At 55.1% G+C, this 20,192-nt stretch overlaps 2 protein-coding genes across 2 annotated transcripts; one reads left to right on the top strand and one right to left on the bottom strand.

Moving 5' to 3' along the window:
- Nucleotides 1-1,731: 1,731 nt before the first annotated feature.
- On the top strand, nucleotides 1,732-6,144 carry BESB_043400 (uncharacterized protein; the record flags this gene model as incomplete). The annotated part of the gene is made up of 2 exons (XM_029362791.1): nucleotides 1,732-5,496; nucleotides 5,896-6,144. The coding sequence occupies 2 exons, from the start codon at nucleotides 1,732-1,734 to the stop codon at nucleotides 6,142-6,144; spliced, it is 4,014 nt and encodes a 1,337-aa protein (XP_029220157.1).
- A 3,103-nt stretch (nucleotides 6,145-9,247) lies between these two features.
- Nucleotides 9,248-18,376, bottom strand: BESB_043390 (patched family protein; the record flags this gene model as incomplete). The annotated part of the gene is made up of 9 exons (XM_029362790.1): nucleotides 9,248-9,670; nucleotides 9,986-10,188; nucleotides 10,634-10,781; nucleotides 11,376-11,565; nucleotides 11,921-12,097; nucleotides 12,696-12,928; nucleotides 13,433-13,571; nucleotides 14,010-14,282; nucleotides 14,754-18,376. 9 exons carry the CDS (start codon nucleotides 18,374-18,376, stop codon nucleotides 9,248-9,250), a joined length of 5,409 nt encoding a protein of 1,802 aa, XP_029220156.1.
- Between the last annotated feature and the right edge of the window lie 1,816 nt (nucleotides 18,377-20,192).

Genomic DNA, 20,192 nt, shown 5'->3' with positions numbered 1-20,192 from the left:
GCACACGTCATTCACCTATCGTGTCCTTCCCCTGGCGGTCGTCGTACATGTGCGTCTTGGCTGCTACTCGCGCGAGCCGTATCTCTAAAAATTCACCCGCACGCTTTCGCGGGAATCGCTTTTAGTCCGAGTCGTCGCACAGACATTCAAAAAGTGCGCATTCTGTGTAGACGTTCGTGAGGCGAGAGCTAGGACGCAGATTCAACGACAAAACAACGCACTGTGTTGTTCCTTCATGCTGAATCGAGACCGCGGCGGCTGGAGGTGACCGGCAAGAACCCCTTCATCAAGCCTGTGTCTTCCAGAAGAAACTGCTGCTCGAGACCGTTGGCTCGCACGCCCTCGCCCAGCGATTTACCGAACGTTTCAGCGGCGCGGCCTTTACTCGGAGAAGCGCGCGCCCTAGCGCAGGACGAGTCGAGCCAGGCCTCCGGCAGGTTCTGCGAGCGCCCACGGCAACAGAATCACTCCCACCTTTCCTTGCCAGCAACTTTGGATTTTTTCGCGTCTTCCCATTTTCCTTCTCTGCTACAGATTGTCCTTGGATGAGCGCCGCGGGTAAGGGGACCCTGACACCACAAAAAGGCCCGGCAGCGTGCACGGCTCAGCCGCCCATTGCGCGATGGTATTTAGGGTGCGAGAGACTCTAGCCGCAGCCGTGCAAACGCTGCAGAGTTTCGGTTCTCTCTTCACGCTTACCTGACAGAGGATTTTTATCAAGCCCGGAGAAGAACTCCGGTGTCCTTCGGATGCCGCCCGTCCGGCAATCTGTGACTATCTGCTACGTGGGAACTACTATTGCGCGCTGTGTGTGCTCTTACTGAGTCTATGGAATGACTTCAATTTAGCTGGAGGCCCGTTCCTCGCTCCTTCAAACGCGGTGGCGGAGTCTTTCTCGAAGGAAGTTTGCAGGTTTGGCGCGAGCCAGTGCGCTGGTGACGACTACGCGAGCGTCAAGGCGACTGTTCGCAACATCAGTGGCGTCGCATGCGCTGGGACGTCTAGGAAGGAGAGGAAGCGGTCCCTGCCAGGCGTCGCTGTCTTCCTTCCGTCCGCGTCGCTGTGATCTGAGATTGGAGTGTCAGTTTTCTGGCTTCTTCTCTTCTCGAAAGCCAGGGTCTCCTTTCTCTAGTCGGTCTAGACGGTTTCTGCACTGTTCGTTGTCGTCTCTAGTAGCCCCGGGTTGGCGTACCGTGTCGCGGTCCCGTTCATCTAACGGCTTCGGCGCCCAGCTACTGGTTCGCACAAGAGCTACAAGCGAGGAAGGAGGGAAGACGAAACAAAAACAGGAGGGTGGGGACTAGCATCTTTCCGGTGCGAGCCGATTTGGCGTACCCCACTCATGCTCATGTGTCTGTGAAAGTTTCCAGGTTAGTGTCTCTGTCGTCCCTCGAGATCGGGGGGTTTTTTGAGGGAGTCCTCCACGCAGCTCCTGTGTGAGGCATCCGCATCTCTCGCGAACAGTGCAACTGTGAACCAGTTTGAAGGCTCTCTAATGGAGCACTGACAGCACTCGGTCCTCTCTCGTGGCAGGCCGCTGCCTGTACAGCTCGGCTGTGGTAGCTGTACATCCACCGGCACACACCGTCGAGTGTAGATTCGTCCTCGGGGCGTCGTGGAAACTGTCCAAGTTCGTTTGTACCATGCACGGCCAGTGTACACGGTGCAGCCGGACGGGTGGGAATGTTTTGTTTGCTTCAATGAAGGTCACCATCCTTTCTTCTGTTCAACATGGCACTCTGGCGTGAGACGAGCAGAGCGGCGCGTCAGTGCGAGACGGAGGACGAGGATCGCAGGGCTCTGCGCTCCTCTCGTGGTATCTCGACTGGTGAAGAAGGCGCCGTCAAAGCTCGTTTTTCCTCACTCTCAAACGTGCACAATCAGGTGGGCTTTTCTCCTCAACGCGACAAGCGAAACATGCGTTTGAAAGGGAATTGCCGCGCAGGCCGCGCTCGAAACAAGGCGGGAGGCAGGATGCGAGATGCCAAGGAAGAGATGTGCAGGGACGACGCAGGCGCGCCCCGAAGAGGGCGAAGCTTGCGGAGAGTGTTACCTGTCTGTTACTCATCTGCCTCATCATCTGGTGGCGCGTGCTATGCTGCGTCACTCCGCGGAGTTGGTGCGCAACGAAGGTCGTTTTCTGTGGAACGTGTTCTACTGAACCAGCGGCGGGAGGAACTCGAAAGGCTCGCGGTTGAGAGGCCAGGAGGAGACCTTCTGTCCATGCCGGAGCTCTCGCATGATGCGAGCAGAGGGCGGCGGAGTTCTTTTCCAGCATCTTTCTCCTTTTTTGAAGTCGAGACAGCTGCGGCGATCGCGTCGGGCGCGGGCTTGAATGAGGCGCTTGGAAAAGAGGCGCGGCGTTCGCGCGCTCCGTGCAAGGCAAGACATGTCTGTTCGCGGTTTCGGTTGGCGTCTCCGAGTTCGTTTTTAGCCTGTCGCCCGCATGGAGGTAGCGAGGGCGCAGGTTTGACGTCGCAGCTTGTCTGCGCAACTGACGCGCGCAAGGTGAAGTCTTCTCTCTCGAAATTTTTGTTTCTTCCTGACGTCGCGGGCGTTGAGACAAGTTCGGCATTTGAAAAGTGTGTGGGCGAGCGATGGCGCGCCCGAGGCGCCCGGAAGAGCGCTAGCAGTTCGCGTTTTTTCTTGTGTCTTGCGGCAGCCGCGGTCGTCTGCGTCGTTTTGTCGCTGCTGCTTCTGCGCCATAGGCCAAGCAACCCGCTTCTTCTTCTTACCCGAGCTGCGCCGTTCCACGAAATCTCGACGCACTGGGTGACGCGGTTTTTCCTTTCGTCGTTCTCTTCCCTACTCGTTCTGCTCGGCGTCTCTTCGCCACCCTCCATCCTCTCCGGACTCCGTCTGCCGGCGTCGAAGGCGGCGGGACGGGGTCTGACGCGTGTGGGCTCTGCGGCAGGTGCTTCGCCCGAGTGGTCGTCGTCGCCTCTCACGGTCTCCTCGCTCGGTTTGGAAGCGACCGAGGAGGGAGAAGAGGGTCTTGCGTCGCTCTTCGCGGACGACGCGGAAGAAGCCGCGTTCATCGAGGGCTTGACGGCGGAGGAGCTGCGCGAGTTTCTCCGGGCGGAGGGTTGGTCGGAGGTGCCGAACGTCCGCGAGCGCGTGTTGGTGCTACCGGACGCGCTGCCGCCGCTGCCGCGGGCGGGCGGCGGGCTCTTCCTGCGGCGGCACCACCACGACTTCGACGGGCCGCCGTCCCCCGCGCGCCCGGCGGTGGCGGCCTCGGCTGTGGAGGCGGGGCGGAAGCTGCTGACGGCGCCAGTCTACGAGGAAGCGAAGGCGGTCTTGGCGCAGGCGGTGCGGGAGGGACACTTGACGCGGGCCGTCCGCATGCACGGGCACTTTCTGTATCCGTGGCCCATGTTCTCGGCGGTCGAGCGCGAGATCCTGCGGCTGACAGCAGACCAAGTCCGCTGGTTTCCCAAGTGGATCAAAAACCACCGGCACGCGCAGCGCATCGAGCAGAGCGTGCTCGACGCCTTCCTTCCCGTCGTCGCGCCGCAGTTCACCGACAAGTACGGCGGACCAGGGCCGGCGCGGAGCAGCTCGGCGTCGGGCGGCCTTGCGGGCGAGCAGAGCCCGGGGATTCGGTTCACCTGGCTGGGACACGCCACGGCGCTGGTCAACGTGGACGGCTTGAACATTTTGATCGACCCGATGTTTGACGCCGACCTGATTGGGCCCTACAGCGAGTGGCTGCGGAGCGTGATGAAGTACATCTCGGCGCTCTGCGGCTCGCTCGGCGAGCGCCACCGTGTGCCGCCCTGCACCTACGGCAGTCTCCCAGAAGTCGACGTCGTCTTGCTCAGTCACAACCACCCCGACCACATCATGGAGCACGATGTGCATGCGATCTGCACTGAGCACGCGAAGAAGTTCGCTCGAACCGTCTGGTACGTCCCTGAAGGCGTCACGGCGTTCCTCCGCCAGCAGGGCTGCGCGTCCGCGTCGATTTTCGAATTCACCTGGGGCGAGACGCGCACTATCTCCTGCCACTGGCGACGCGGCCGCCGCGTGTGCAGCGACGGCATGTGGAGCAAGCGCCACGTGCGGTCTGAGACGTATAAGATCACCTTCACGGCTGGCGTCCACTGGGCGGGGCGCTCGCCCTCCAAAGTGGACCACAACACCTCGCTCTGGGGCGGCTTCGCGGTCGCGGGCCCCACGCACAAGTTCTACTACGGTGGCGACACGGCCTATTGGCGCAAGGACTTTGACGAGTACAAGAAGATCGGGGAGATCCTCGGGCCGTTCCACCTCGCGGCGCTGCCAATTGGCGCCTACGAGCCGAACGAAGACCTGCGGTACCAACACGTGAAGCCGTCGGAATCGCTGCAGATGTTTCGAGACGTGCGCGCCGAGGTCGCCGTCGGCGTCCACTGGGGTACGCTCAGGCTCTCCGCGGAGGAGTTCTTCGACCCGATGCTCGACCTCGAGTGTGCGTTGCTCGGCGTCAGCGAGGCGGACTGCCGACGCAGCGCCGAACTCCGCCACCGATACGTCGCCGCGCACGCGCTGCTCACACAGCTGCCGAAGGACCTGCGGGCGAAGCACCTCGTCCTCGGCGGGAACAGCGACAAACGACCCGCCGAGCAGGCGGCTGGCGCCGAGGAAGACTTCTCGCTGGACGATGCTGTGTTTGCGCTCGTCGACGAGGACCGGCGCGACGGCAAAGCGGCGGGCGAGGAGTGGATGAATCAGGACAACACACTCCGCGTGCGAAATGCCCTCGAACGCGGGCTGGAGAGCACGCTGCTGTCGTCGAGGAGCGGTTCGGCGTCGGTCGAGTTGTACGGGACGCCGTGGCGTTCGCCGACGATCTCGGCGAGGTCGGTGTCAGCGGCTAAGAAGGACACGGTAAGAGGCGGCACCGCGCGCGTCTCGTCAGCCCTGGAGGGCGGCGCTGCGAAGGGCGACAGTAAAAAGCGTGGCGGCGAGCGGGTGGAAGATGCGTCCCATTTGCACGACGACGACGAGTTCTTTGACCAGGAGAATCCGTGGTTCGCCGTCGTCACGAGCCCCGGTGACGCCGCGGAGCTGTCTGTGTCGTCCAGCGAGCCCGCAGGGTCGCTGACCTCGCTGCCGCCGGGCGCCGAGAGGGGAGAGGAGGCGGAGGAGGGCGAGTGGAGGAGCAAGACGTCTCAGATCAGCGAGGGGAGGCGCGGCGACAAAAGAGGCGAACCGGGCGCCGAGAGCAAAAGGAGCTCTGCGCGCGTGGAGCCGCTCCAGGCTGTCGCGCGCCTTGGGATGTTGCCTTCCGTGCCTGAGCAGGCGCGGATGCTCGCTGCGCTTCTGACCAAACTTGAAAGGATGATGGCTCCCCTGAGCCACCCGCACCGCCATGCGTCCAACATCCAGCGGCTCCTCAGGTCGATGAAGCTCCAGGACGCCGGGATCCTGCCAGACAACGATGAGTGGAAGATGAACCTCCTCACCGAAGCCGCGCGCTTTCAGACGCTGTTCGTCGGGCAGTCGATGCAGGTAACAACCGGAAACGCTCTCTCGATGTTTGAGTTTTGTGATCTCTGCGCAAGAGGAGGCGCGAGACCACGAGGAGAAGTAATGTGAAAGAAACACGCTCACAATTCGCCAGGAGCGACTTTGCGAGATACACACATGTATACGCACCGCACCGTATGTCTAGGGAGGTAGACAGGTACGGAGAAGTGGGTCTGACGGCATGCGCAATCAGGTGCAGCCACGTTTGGGTGTGCGTGTGTGTCTCTCGGTTGCCCTCCGTTCGGTTCCCAGGTTTTTTTTTTGGCCTGGCTCGACTGGAGACTGTGTTGGAACGCTTCAGGGCCTCTAGTCTGGCGTCTGGGCGGCGTGGCTCGTGTGTCGCTTGTCTGAAGGCGTGACATTTTCGTATGCTGTGCGCAGGTGGAGGCCATTGACGGAGGTCACATACGCATGACGCGCAGCAGCGGCCTGCAGCACGTCTGGCCAGAGGCCCCTGAGGAGCTCTACGCGTTTCCGTCGCGGTTTTTCGCGAGCGACGGTCGCAGCAAGCGCGCACATCGCCTCCCGGAAGAAGCTGACGACGGGGTGACCGGTCCTGCGTGGCGCGGGCCGCGGAGAGACCGCAGCGCCTCGGGATCCGGCTTCGATGACGTCGGCTTGCTCATTTAGGCGAATAACTCCCGTGCGCTGACTTTCGCCCGAAGGACGCCAACGGATCCGTTTTTTGAGCGCCGGCAGGTCGTCAACGCCGCAGAGTGCCTGGAACAAGCTCCCGAAAATGCACGACCTCGTGAAATACATGTCGCACATGCATATTTTCCTATACAAATATGCGTGTACGTGGATATGTATTTGTACATGTGCGGTGCGGATGGAGGAATCGACTAGAACGGACGCGTGCAGGGGGAGCTCGATCGCATGTTTGCATTCCATGCATGCATTCCTGTGTAGGCGTTCCTAGATTCACGCATTTCAAAAGCGCTAGTCGCCCTACTTTCGGCAGGTGCTCCGGCCCTTCGTAAGGCGTTGATTCTTCGCGCGGGGACGCATGTCCGCCTGTGTACGTGAGGACGCGCGTGTTTTAGGGTTGTTTGCGCTTGTGCACGAGGCGAATGGACGTACGCCTGTGGGGGGTGAGCGTGTAAATGTCGGTGCGCATGCTGGAACCGTCGTTTTTCAATTTTGTTCTGAGTGTAAGAAAGCGCCTCTTAGGTGAAAAGCTGGGAGAGCTCAGAAATAAAGGTGAGCTTCGCTCGTGCCTGTGCCGCGCGCCCGGTCGCCAGGTGCCTCGAGGATGGTTTCATGCGGTCATGCGCATACATCTGCATTCACTGTGTATGCGTATGTATATACGTGTGTGCCTCTACAAAGCTGTGTATCTAGACAGACATTCCGCTGGCTGTTCCTGTGTGTCGCAACGTTTGTTGGCTCAGAAGTCTCTCCCGTTCTCGCTGATGCGTTCAGACTTGAATGTGGCGTCTTCAGCCGTTCAGAAACCCGGGGCCGCTGCAGTACGTACACCCGGTGGCGATGTCTGAATCTGGCAATTTCGTGCCGTAGAACCCACAGTGCTCTTTTGGCCGGAACTGGGGGAACGTAGGTGGACGTGTCCCCCCCGCAGTCCCCCGAACGACTAGACGGAAAAAAGGGCAAGTCCGCCGTCCCTATCTCGGCACGTGTGTGCGCACGGGAGTGCGTCCAGAGTGTAACTGTACGTCGAAACCACGCGTGGGACTGGGAACAGAAGCGCGTCGCTTGGGCCATTCAGCGGCCATATTGGTTGCACGTGTGCGTACGTCCACATGTCTAGACGTGCTGGCTAGACGCACATCGCGTAAACGGAGGTACAGAATGTACGCGAGAAAGCGCGCAGGTGACGATAGATGATGCTTGGTTGTGCGTTTGATGGGCATCACTGTGGCGTGTCCGGCCGCTCCCGGACGCGCGGCCTCGTTTACCGTACAGCGCAGACTCGAAGACTGCCTTGTGCAGGCGAAATGCACAAGTTTGAATGAGAGAGTATGCGTCTAGCCAGCCGCGGAACGAAGACCTGCTGTGAAGCGGTGCCAGCCAGCCGCACAACCTGTTCAGTGGATTGCTTATATGCCAAGAGATTCGCGATACACGAATGTAGCTCACAGTATGCTGAGTGCCTGACAACACATACACGAAGCAGATTTTGGTGCAGTCTAGCGAATTCAAAAGTGGACGGCGCGTCCTGCTGAGAAGTGCGAAAGGGCGAACGGCGCGAGTCACCCGAGTTCTCGCCGCGTAGCAGCTGCAAGCAAAACAGTGTTTTCTACTTACAAAGCGACATTCTATGCATGACTACGCAGGTGGACCGTATACTCTCGTTCATTCGCTCGAAGCTACATTGGCTACGCCTTCACAAATATATGCATTTGTAGAGGGCGCCTTCTCGGGTGTGCACATGCTCTGTGGGTACGATTGTATATTTTTCTATGTGTATAATCTTGCTTGAGCAAAGGAAGGCTATGAGGCTGAGGAAGAGAGGAGATGTACATTGCGCATGCGTCCATCTCTACTATGCACCCGGGCGCATTCAGAGGTCCCTCGACGGAAGCTATATTCCGTAGTACTCTTCGGCGTTTTATGGACTTCATTTCGCGAAACTGGGAGAGCGTCATCTGCAGCGTTGACACGAGGCTTGGAAAGGACGGTCTCTCCTGCTGCGTCGCGTCAGCCGGGAGGAATAAAGACAAGGCATATTCTTTGGCACCGCTCCAGCCCCCCGTCTCACGTGTTCATGGGAAAGAGAGAAGCAAGCACCACGACAGAGAGAACAAACAGGGAAAAGCATAGACAGGAAGCATGCATCGCTTCTTCCGATCTCGATGAGCAACGCTGTTCAAAAAACTAAAACGGGCACATGCAAGGTGGAAGGCGGGACACCAGAAAACCGGCATCAAGCCTGAGTACGGGGAGGGGTTTGAAGGCCTCCATAAAAAATAAAGCATGAAGCATGGACTTGCAGATATACTATTCTCGCGACTTGCGAAGCACAGCACAGAACCACGCATCCGTGCGATTTGAGCACAAATGCGTACAGACTCTTGGATCGCCAGGAAAAATGCCGTGGATGGGCACCCACGCGGAGTCCAAGAGTTCGAACAGAGATGAAAACACGGGAGAAGTGGCGCCTTCATACAGATCAAGAGTCGCGCTCCCGTATTGTATACATACACCGACTTTCCAATTGCGGAGACGGGGCAGTCCACTGAAGCGTAACTATTCGCCTGCAGTTGCCGTACTCTACATCATTCGCGCGAAACTTTACTTGTTTCTTACCCGTGCAAGAGGATGAAAACTTCTCAGAGTTCACGCGTGCGTGCTTGCTTGCAAAACTGACGTTTTTTATGGTATTCGCAGACCCTTGTAAAAACGTGCTTTCTGCCTTCCGTACACAATGGCGGACACACGAGTAGAGTTGCACCGTACATGATCCCATTTACGCGTAGTGTGTTCCTAAATATACAAATGTTTTCGTACCTGGAACAGTGAGTCTCGCGTCTTTGCGAATACTCCGCATGGCGTCATGGGGGTGCTATAGCAGCAGCTGAAGCAGCGCGAGGCCATCTGAAGGGGGGCTACATCATCATTTCGTGTGTGCGACTTGTCTTTACCGCTACATGATAAGACCTCCTTACGGACAGCAAGCAGCCACACGTGAGCGCATCTCAAGCTTTGCAGTTTTCGGGCCGAACAATCCGAATCGCCCGCAGGCGTGGTGTATTGCCACAAAGTCTTTCGTTCATGCAGTCGAGAGCTCTATGGCTGGCGGTGCAGAGGCAGATCGGTGTGCATGGGGAGAGGCCTCCCCGTCCGGCAATTCCGCGTGCGAGCGTTCTCGCGAGGCCGTTCGAGCCCTGTCTTTCCCGCAGTCCGGCGCACTGTCCTCGGTTTGCCGGTTTCTTCGGCTGCACAGGCGGCTTTCAAGCAACGAGGAAAATCGGCCCGACCCGGTGGCGTTTTGCAAAACGCCGGTGCGACGGCGGCCAGCACAGCCCCCGCTCCCGTTCGTGAGTGACCGCAAGTAAGGCGCCCGCGAAGACTTGAGCTTCGGAGTGCGTTTGTCAACAAACTGCGCAATGAACTCGTTGTCAGGCATCGGACCCACGTAGAGCAGCAGCACGGGGAGAAATACGAACCCGAAGCCGAACGAGAAGGTCAGAACCTGCGAATCGGAGCGCATTCGCAACCTCACGCAAGCGGAACCAGCAGCATTCAAGCATCGGCACACGGGCACATGGGACGAAGTACGAGGAAGAAGCCACCGTCACCATCCGACAAGACTGCCGCACTCGAGGAGGGGTTAGTAAAGCTAAGAAACAAGGTAAAGTGCTGTGGGGAGGACCTGAAGCATCTAGCTGAAGACCACACACTTCCTGCACGGTACGTCGGTGTAGGGAGGAGACGTGTAGCGGTGGTAACATTCGCAGACCGCGCACGAGAGGAACGACAGGCAGCTGCCTCGTGCGTCGTGCCTCACCAAGATCATCATTCTGAAGAATACAGCAAGGACAAATTTGTCGGATCCCATGAGGAAGAAGACAGCCAGCAGCGTCGAGAGCATGCCGTTGGCGATGGCGTTGCCGATGAGCACCATGGTCTCTTTCATTCTGTCTCTGCGTGTTCTGCCGCAGCAGTGCGTGAACGCGTTGAGGACATGCGTCGTGCTGTCTACGCTGTAACCTGAAAAACGAAAGCGGCCAGGGCGGACGTGCTCCACCGCATAGATGAACAAGTCACATTGGCAGGCAAGGTGGACGCCACACGACGTTCGCTTTCACTTCATTCACTTTAGTAGCGATGATACTCTGTACGAAATACACGGGTCTGGCTTGACAAAAAGTGAGTCTTTGCGCAGGCCAAGAACCCTTTTGAGGGACCGGTAAAAAGCTCAACCTCGTCGGCACTTCTTGACCTCGCTGCCCGCAGTGATCGCGTTCTCCCAGTCTGCTCATATCCACGCATGCATGCATACCTATATATATATATATAGATGGATATACAGATGTGCGCGCGCTTGAATCTCGAAGGCTGCCCTTCTGCAATGGTGCGGCAGAGGCCGTCCACAGAGGGTCTGCGTTCGTCAGAAGAAACTGTTTGCTCCCGTGTTTTTTTCTGCCGAACTCACCGATGGCAAGCAGCAAAATGACCATGGTGAGCATGTTGAGTCTCAGACCCCAAATGGCCATGAAGCCAAATAGCGCCATGTCGACGAAAAATACGGTGACGGCCACAATGAGCATAGACATGAAATTCGGAATCAGCAAGAACGTCATCTGCAAAGAGAGAGAATCCCAGCGCAGAGAGCCCCGATAGAGGGGACTTCTACAGGACCAGAGGACGGCCAGAGGTGTGGAAGGGCATAATCCATTCATCGCACGCCTATGTCGGTCTCACGCGGTCTGCCACGTGCACTAACAGTTATACAGGCGAACTTTCATGCATCTCAGGCCAACAAGTCCGTGAAAGTGATCAGTTTTCCGCCCATGGATATCGAACGTGACACGGGTATACAATGGGTGTATGCAGCTATACACGCATATGTGCATGTACTGGACACAGACAAGCTATACACACGTGTGCACGCGCAGACGAACCACGCGCAGCGACTGTAGCCATCAGAAACAACAAACGAGCAAATTAGAACGAGTCCACATAGGCATATTGACACAGAAGAGACAAACTGATGTGTGTACGTGCGTACAACAGTGTGGTCATCTTAACAGTTGCATCTGTGCCCACAACTGCTGCGTAGCGTGCGCGTGCGCACAAACACAGCATGTATACATTCATTTACAAGTGCGTATGGGTGCAGCGTATTCTTCTAAAGATTGGTGTCGCGTATCTATGAATTTTCATTCGCTGCTCACTAGAACGATGGCGACAAGGGCGTAGAAGAGATTCGTTACGGTGCATTTGAGGATATGCGGGTCACTTTCCCAGAGAATAGCTAGAGGCGTGAAGGCTTCGCCACGAAAGAAGTCTTTTGCGTTGTTCAAAATAGACCGGGTTTCCTCCAGCCACTCGTACAGCACACTCGTATTCTCCATGTGTGGCATCCTGAAAGGAAAGAGAGCTCAAAATATGTTTCGGCTTTCAGAGCAGACACGACAGCTGCCCAGAGGGCGCCTGGTCTCTCGTGTCCTGGATCAAGGGATATTCTTACACACGATTTATGCGTTGATATAGGGCCCTTGTGATGACCTCGGAGTCTGCACACGCGGTTATGTCTACAAACCAGTTTATACAGGAGTGCCAAAGACCTGTGAGCGGCCGGCAGTCTGAGGATTAAGTCTCGGGTGAGCACCGTGGTCTCGACAGAAAGAAGACGGGGTTCTGTGGAGTCTCAGTATACTCTCCATGTCATCGTGGGAAACGGGAGTACTCTCTCAAACGCCTTCTTTGTTGAGCGTACCAGTAAACGAATTTCCAAGAGAGGAGCGAAGATGGAAGACGCAGAGGCGCCGAAGCTGCCGCGCCACCGAGCGCCGCTGAGGGAGAATTCGCAGGGAGGCTCTGAGGTGCGAAAGAGAAGTTGAAGTAGCTGCGGAATTGCCTTCCCACCAAGTCGTTCTGCAACCACAGGTAAAGCCTGGTAACTCAGCGCAGAGAAAACATTGCCGCGTTATGTTCACCTTTATGCGCCCGGAAATCATTACTTGCCACGGGAATACGTATATGTTTGTATGTGTGCAGACATGTGTGTATACGTACATGTTTGCATACAGGTAGATACATTAGTTTAGTATACATAAACACTTGTATATGTGTATGTATGTGAAATGCATATCTATATGCCTACTTCTATATAATTGTGTGAGATATGTGAGGATCTGAGGGAGTGTGTGCAAGGGCATTCATGAAGACAGAACTTCTTATTGGCTGTAGAGGTGTTGCCGTCCCGATTCACTCGCATGTGATCCCCGAGTACCAAGGCCGCCCTTCGAGACTGAAGAATGCAATTGACACACATAGACATGGCTGGATGCGGCGTCGAGAATGTTGATGGATCTGCTGTTTCTCCAGCTCTCATGGAATATCCACGTTCCCATGCGCGCGTTTTTCACCTCTGCATGTGTCCGTCGTGACACACAGGATCGTCAATACATCCGTTCATCTACATAACATCTAACGCGCGAGGCTTCACATGCAAACCGCTTACGCCGATCTGCCTCCACTTTCCTACGTACGTTTTGGTGAAAAGGCCTCTGTCGCCGTCGACGAGCTCGCTCTGCTTGTACTTGAGGAACTCGTACATGCCGTTGTGAACCGCAACAGCGTGGTGAGAAAGGTAAATTGACTCGTGAACCTCCATTAGTTTGTCCTGGACCTCTTTGGACTCCCAGCGCTCAGGCTCTGCGAAGAAAACCGTGATTTCTTCGCCAAGTGTGCGAAAGTACGTGGAGCGGACATCGAAGAAGACCTGCACATCACACGGCGTAGGTCGAGGTATTCTACGGCGGTGTTGCGCAAGCACCGTTCGAAAGAAGGGAGCGCACAGGCGCGTACCGGGCGTGAGCGTCGCTCACGCACATCCGGCAACGGGTTTGACTGAGCTTTCTGTTATGAGAGAGCGTTTCATGAGTGCAGTGCCCCGCCATATATCGCGCTGGAGTCTTCGGCAGAAGAAAGGTTCTGCGTCTTCGGGCTCATTGGCGTATATCTGTTGGAGTGCATAAAATGTATACGAGCAAGTTTTGTTCTTTATGGCTGGTGCGAGCTCGTATCTCTTCCGGAGCCTCTTCTCGGAGTCTGTGCCTCTTTCCTTTCCTCTGAGTTACATGCGTCACAGTTGTGTAGCCGCGCACAGTTTTGTTTGCTTTTGTCGTGACTACTACGCCCATCTTCTTTTTCGTGGTGCAGTGCTTGAATGTAAATTCGTCGCTGCCCCCGAACCAAGCCTGTCACATCCTATGCCTCTTCCTACCCGCAGGTACGAGTTGTTTGGACAAATTTCGTCCACCGTGATCCCGGGCTCAATGAGCGTAAAACCGTAGATCGAAATACCACAAATCAAAGCGAACGCGACGAGGATGATCGTTTGTATCCACCCAGACGCAAGCCATCTGCATAGAAGCACCCTGTCGAATTCAGAGCTGTGAAACGCTACGCGATCTGCGAGCCAGAGGCACCAGGGTGCGAGGCAGATACACATTTTACGGTCGCACTTGCGAGTAGTTGCTGTTCTCAGGTTTTTTTTTCTTCGCATGGAATCTTTCGTAAGCACTTTCCAGATAATGCACTGGGGGACGCGCGAGTAGTCGAGTAGCTCTCAGCCGATTTCGACATATTTTCAAAACACACGCGTACACACATGGGTAAATAGAACCGTGTGTATGTGTGAGTAGCTCGATGAATACGTGTGCGTTAGTAGTGTACAGGAATTTACATATGTTTTCATACGACAAAGAGACATCCTGTTCATAACTGAACGTCGCCAGCCCCACTTGCAAGTTTCTCTTTGGTCGCCTGCACTTCTACTCTGTCGCCCGGGTTTGGCGTACCTGCAGTAATGGCTGATCAAAAAAGCCCTTCCGAGCCTTCCCACGTTCCCTTTGGGTTCCTTGACGTGTCGGTCGAGAAATTCTTCGAGTTCGTCGTCGTTTATCGTAATGTACTTCTCTCCTTGTCCGGGCCCCGCGGCTCCGGACTGTGCACTGGCGGTTTCAACTAGATTTCCCGACTCGTCTGGCGACATCGAAAGCTCTGGCAGCAAGACTTGGACTGCACCAGGGAGCAGCTCCTCCGGCTCGGACTCCAGAAGAAGCCCTGCAGCTCTACAGGTTCCCCAACAGTGCGCATGCCATGCGTATGTATACATCTACAGATATGGATGCTGCACCTAGAATCCGTTGTCGCAGCAAACACGGCAGACATGCATGTACGTAAGCACACTTGTTTCCGCAGATGCTTGGTCCAGATTCCTCCGTGTGTATGCGCGGATGCTTCCTCAGGAGCACACGGAACTGACGTCTGCACAACTTGCTAATCCTATGTTGCGGAGTGCAGCAGGGACTGTACGAGACAATGCCGCACCCCAATTGAGCAAAAATTTTGCCAATGAGCACAAATATATACATATGTTCTTTTCATATCTGCAACTAGTCACAGACCCGCTTTTATACTGCAGGGTCGCTGTGCCTGGAATCGTTTCGTTTGTACAGCACAACGGCGGTAAGTGGCTCGCGACCTGATGTAAGCGGTCTTGACAGGGGCTGTTCGGCCAGTGTGTGTGTGTTTGTGTTTACCGTTCACTGTCATTCAAATCTTCGCCCGTATGAACGCTCGATCCCCTTGTAAGGGGTGTGGAGTAGTCATGGTGATTCTTGTCGTGCTTCGCTTCGGCAGGCATTAAGTCACCCTCAGCGAGCAGCGTAGCGGCTTGTGTCCGTACATTCTTCGGTGTTCTCCACCAAAGGCATTTATCCCTGATTTTATTGAGGGCCCTCCGGAGCTTCTCCGGTTTCGAGTCGTCTGGCCAGATCGCTCCAGCGGAAGAAGAGTTCTGGCCTGTCGCCTTCCTCTTGTTCAGTCTTGCCCTCTTCTTCCGCATCTTCCTCAGTGCGCACTGGTGGTCATTGCGGAAGACCATAAGAGATACTAATCCGAAAGTAGACATCTTTCCGAATCGCTCGAGCAGCGCCGCCTGCTCGGCGGGGTTTTCTTTGAATGACTTCTCGCTCGCTGGTCCCCGGGGGAATGAGCAAGCCGACGAGGAAGATGACGCCGGCGACGGAAAGGGAGGATGGAGGCGCGTGGGCGTTGCTGTATTGCGGCCACCTCCACAGTTTTCTGTTTTTCTGACGGGCGAGAAGCAGAGCGGCTCGTCCTCTGTCGCAGCCTCGCGACTCCTGCATGGCATGAACTTGCTTGACGATCCTTGTTCGTCTTCATCGTCTCGACGTGCCTCGTGAGCTGCGTCTCGCATTTGCTGTTTATGTTCGCCGTTTCCATGTAAAGCTCTGTGCAAGCTGCTCGGAGAGCCGGGCACATTGCTGCTTCGTGAGTCTTCTTCAACGTTCTGGCTGAGTAATGATATGTTCGGATCAGCATGAATTCTCGGCTTGCAGTCCTTGAACGCGTCTCCGAGTGTCCGCCCACTTCCGCCGTGTCGGGGAGTTGGTGCATCATGACCGCGTTCCGCCTGATACTCCTTCTTGGTACTAGCTTTCTTTCGACGTAGATAATCCCTTCTGGAAGTACCGTGACTTTCGTCCTGGCACGGCATATCCAACGCCAGAAGCAGGTCTTCTTCGTTCTCTTCCGCTTCCCAGGGCGACACGCGTGACAGCGAAGCCTTCGACGCGACAGTGCGCTTCTTTAAAGGAAGCAGCGCGTTCTCTGCTGCAGCTCCATCGCCCATGAGCCCTTCCTTTCTGGTATGCTTGTCCTCAGCGTGCGACCTTGGTTTCCTTACCGCCTGGCCAACTTCGGCCACTTGGTCGTCCTCGCCTGTCTCGCCTCCCCCCGTGAGTCGTTTCTGCTTCTTTTTCAAGTGTGCCACTTCTCTGCGGCAATCCAAGACCAGCCAGCCCAGAAAAAAGGTAAGAGCCATCACATAACCCCAAAACAGGCAAAACGCCGTGATGATACAAAACATGGCGATGCTTTCGTACGGCGAGGCGGCCCCGATGATAAGGGCCGTGACACTCGTCATGGTTGTACATGTTATCGACAGACCGGCGTCTCGCGTCGTGTGCCGGATCCTCTCTTGTGGGTCCGGGATTAGAAAAGTTAAGCTGTATGAATTAATGAGCACAAACGCGTTATCCACACCGATGCCGAGCACGAGAAAGGGGGTCGCTTCAGCTGGAGGTGTGTGATGCAAACCACAAAAATAAATGAAACCTGCGCCACCAGCGTACCCCATAAGGGTCGATGCCACACCCATGAAGCCAGGCAGGCTCTTCGTTCGATAACTGAACGTTGTGTTGACGATGACCGTGTAGAAAAGCACCACAAATACGGCAACGATTAGCAGCATCATCTCCCAGTGCCCCATCTCTGAAGATCGACTCAGCTCATCACTAATCGATCGCTCCGTCTTCAAAGACAGCCGCATGCCGGGGATCTCGAAATTCTCCACCAAGTTCTCGATGCTTTTCTCAAATGCCGCGCTGTAATGCTGCCATCCGTGTTCACCTACAAAGTCGTAGCGTATGCCAAATGCTGTGGCGTTTCGAATGATGTGAACAAAGCCGTTCCCTTGCGGCTTTTCCACCACAGTCATGTTCCCTAACATCGCATCTGCCCTGTATGCCTTTTTCGTTCTCATATTGACAACGACAGGCCACTCGCGAGATACGATCGGTCGTCCCCATACGCGGGGAGAAGTGTACAGATCCAAGACCGAGATAACATTACAGTCTCCCCATGAATCGCGCGAGCATAAATCCTGGAAACTTATGTTCCTGGGAAAGTTTTCCGGATTGAAGTCTTTTCGTCTTGCCAGAGGGTCGCCGAATTCATCTACAGTGACGTCGTCGCGAAATATCATTAGGTTTCGCACTTGTTGGTCGATTTCACTTAGTCGACGGAGACTCTCTTGCTTAATATGGCCCTCTCGGCTGAAGGCAACTATGTATGTCGTACGCACAGGAGCAAAGTGTTTGAGGAGATGGGCTTTAACTGCGTGGCTCGGAGCTCCAGAAAAACTGTACAGCTTGTACATGTCGTTCTCGTGCTTCCGGAACACGATACCAAGAGCCATAACGGCGCTGAGAAGCGTGGAAACAACAATGAAGTGCCACGCGTGGTTGTAGACCAGCATTGCATGCCGGCTGAAAGCCCTATCCATTGCTTCCGAGGAGCGTTTCTTTAACTCAGACAGCTTTCGCACTATCGCACGTACAGAAGAAAGAAGCTCTCTGACCGTCCACGGGCACTCGGCTGTCAACTGCTGCTGCTGTGGCATTTCATGGTTTTTATCCGGTCCTGCTGGTATTTGCTGGCCACGAAGCTTGCTTTCACCCGACTTTGAGTCATCCTCCATGTCTGACTCGCCCATTTCCTTTTTCTCCCCTCTTCTACCACAGTAGTAATAGTTTTCCTCGTCGTGGTCTGCCCCTCCAATTCTCTTTTTGTTGCTGGTTTGTTTCGGCTTCTCATCTCGAAATTCTAAATCCTTTTCTTCTCCTGTGAAGGACCCTGACTGTCTCACGCGCGTCCCCTGGTCCCTTTCACGCTGCTGTTCCTGTTCGTGAGAGTGACTGCGTCGTTTTACATTCGCGGGCTGTGCCGGTCCAGGGTTGTCCATTTCAACCTCCTCGTAATGCGCGACCGATGCAGCCTTCTCCATGCTTTTCATTGCTGTTACGTGAGCCCTTTCTCGTCCTGCGTTGTCTGCGTGGTCTTTACTCCTGTCTTGCACGTCGCCTGCCAGCGTTATGTGGTTCTCCGTGCTGGAAGAGTGAGGACGCAAGAAGTCGTATGTAGACGGTGGTAAGACACTGTCCCCAGTGGCTCCGTTCGTCATCGGTCCATGTGCGCATGTCTGCAGGTTTCCTGTAAAAAGAGCGTTGTCTAAAAGTGAACCCCCTACCAGCTGAGTTCGCTTGTGTTGGACAGTAACTGCCGCAGCAGATCCCTCCGCATAACAGCGAACTTTGCTCTCCAGGGCATCAGGCATATCAGTGCTGTCGTTGTCGTCTGCAAGCGGGACTTCGTCACTTTCAGACAGTTTTGTCTCTTTCCTGCCTCTTTCTTCGCAGTCGCCGAAAATAACTGCAGCAGAGCGAGAATAAGGGCCCCGCCTGCCGGCTGTCTCCCCTTCATGTAGGTAACTCCCGTTAGCCCCACACACCGTTTCCTCCTGTAAACCGCTTACCCTTCCCCTGCAGCTGTCAGAAGTCCGGTCACCCGTTCGGTCCATTTTCAAGAGCCTGCGTGACGAGACGCTTGGTGTCTCCTATGTACGAGATGAGGAATCGCAGATGTCTTGGCGTGTTAACGTTCTCATCAGTGAATGACCTTCTTGAGGTAGAACCGGTGTAAGGCTGTCACAAGAGCGCAGCACTGGCAAGCCATATGGTGAAATAAAAACTTTCACATGGCATGCAAAGGAAGTGAAGAGAACGGACTTTCTTTCTTGAACTACGAAACTGACACTCGGAGCTTTGGTATGTGTACGAGAAAAGCTGAGATACGCAGGCAAGGACTGCAAATACTATCAAAACGCACTGAGAGGGAGGCAGAAACAACGCAGACAGATTCTCTTTTCGACAAACTCAAATCAGCCTGTAAGTTAAAGTACTCTCTCCCTTGTTAGTGAAGGGCTAGGTGAGGCCTCTTTAATGGGGGTTCTTTGATTCCGGACGACATGGTCCAACAGTGGAATGCGCCGCTCATCTCCTATGCAGTAAAGCACAGACACTAGCATTGGAAGCGTGCGTGGGTTTTCTAATGTACCTTCAGTTAACAACAGAAGGCATATATCTCAAGTTGCGATCCATTTACCGGCAATGGAGTGTCAGTGAAGCCAAAAGCTTGGGCCGCTACGCGGTTCACAAACCACATACGGCCGCTCCAGAAGACAAAATTACACAGGGCTCTTAACGCTTGTGTCAGCGACTGTCATCCGACGGGAACCAGTTATATCGAAATATCCACTCTAGAGGTCTTTAACTGAAACGGTCGGCAAGCGTAAGTACGCGATTATTGGGAAAAACACTACATGCCCATTCATCTAGCAGCGCTGAAGTATAACACACCGTGCGATACCACTGTTGAACACTCCTCACCGGCGATGTAACGGGATACGAAAAGCCTTCACATATCATTGCTCTGAATATAAGGGAAAGGGAACGCTTTCCTGCGCTCTTCAGAAGGATTTATGGGACAGGACACTGCCGTGGCACCTTGTAATAACACACAGCGCGGAAGGGCAGGTTCATGTTATTGCGGAAGGAGCGAGTCACAGATGAGGCCCCGGATTGAGCGAAGCGGCAGGCGAAAGCAGCTAACTCTGGAGTGTGACACGTATCACATATCTGAACTAATACGGTTACTCGTGCGGATCGGTAGTCCCATGCCGCCATCGAGTTCCAGCGGTTTCTCCTCGCTACTGTCACGGGCGGAAGGTGTGACAAAGTGCAATTGGGGGGCTTTCCTGGGCGTGATATACGAGGCGTCGGTTAACCGAGGGCACGTGCTTTTCGGATGGCTTTGCGGCTGCAGGTTTATTCCTTAGCATTTTCAGGCGTGTGCTGAGGATGCAAGGCCACAAGCAGCCTAGTGCCGATTTCGAATGTCGTTCGTGTGGAAGTTCACCTGTTTTTGAAGAGAACAAACGGCGGGTTTTTCTTACCGCCTGCTATTAGGGAGCACTATGGTCCTCAGCATTGCTCCTACGACCGTTTGCAGCCGTATTCAAAAAGTCAGAGATAAGCCTTGGTGAGCCACAGACGCTTGCAGAGAATCGGTTTGCTCACGATAAAAAAAGATAGAGTAAGCGCTCTGCCACTCTGTAGGTACGGCAACAGTGGATCTCTGTAAGGGCTCTGTAAGGCAAGTTACGTACTTTGTTAAAATACACTAGATCTTCTTTCTGAAAATGTCAGAGTTCTGCATAGTGCAAGTCATTCAACCAGCCTGCGCTGGCAGGTTTTTCTCTCATCGGTACATCGCTGGGCTTAGTTCTTTTAGAAAGAGGGACTGTTCAATGCAATTTGCGTTCCCTCTTCTTCTGC

The sequence above is a fragment of the Besnoitia besnoiti genome, chromosome III (genome assembly GCF_002563875.1).
Source record: "Besnoitia besnoiti strain Bb-Ger1 chromosome III, whole genome shotgun sequence".
NCBI lineage: Eukaryota > Apicomplexa > Conoidasida > Eucoccidiorida > Sarcocystidae > Besnoitia > Besnoitia besnoiti.
The sequence above is the reverse complement of the archived record's forward strand: the minus strand, read 5'-3'. Positions and strand labels throughout refer to the sequence as shown.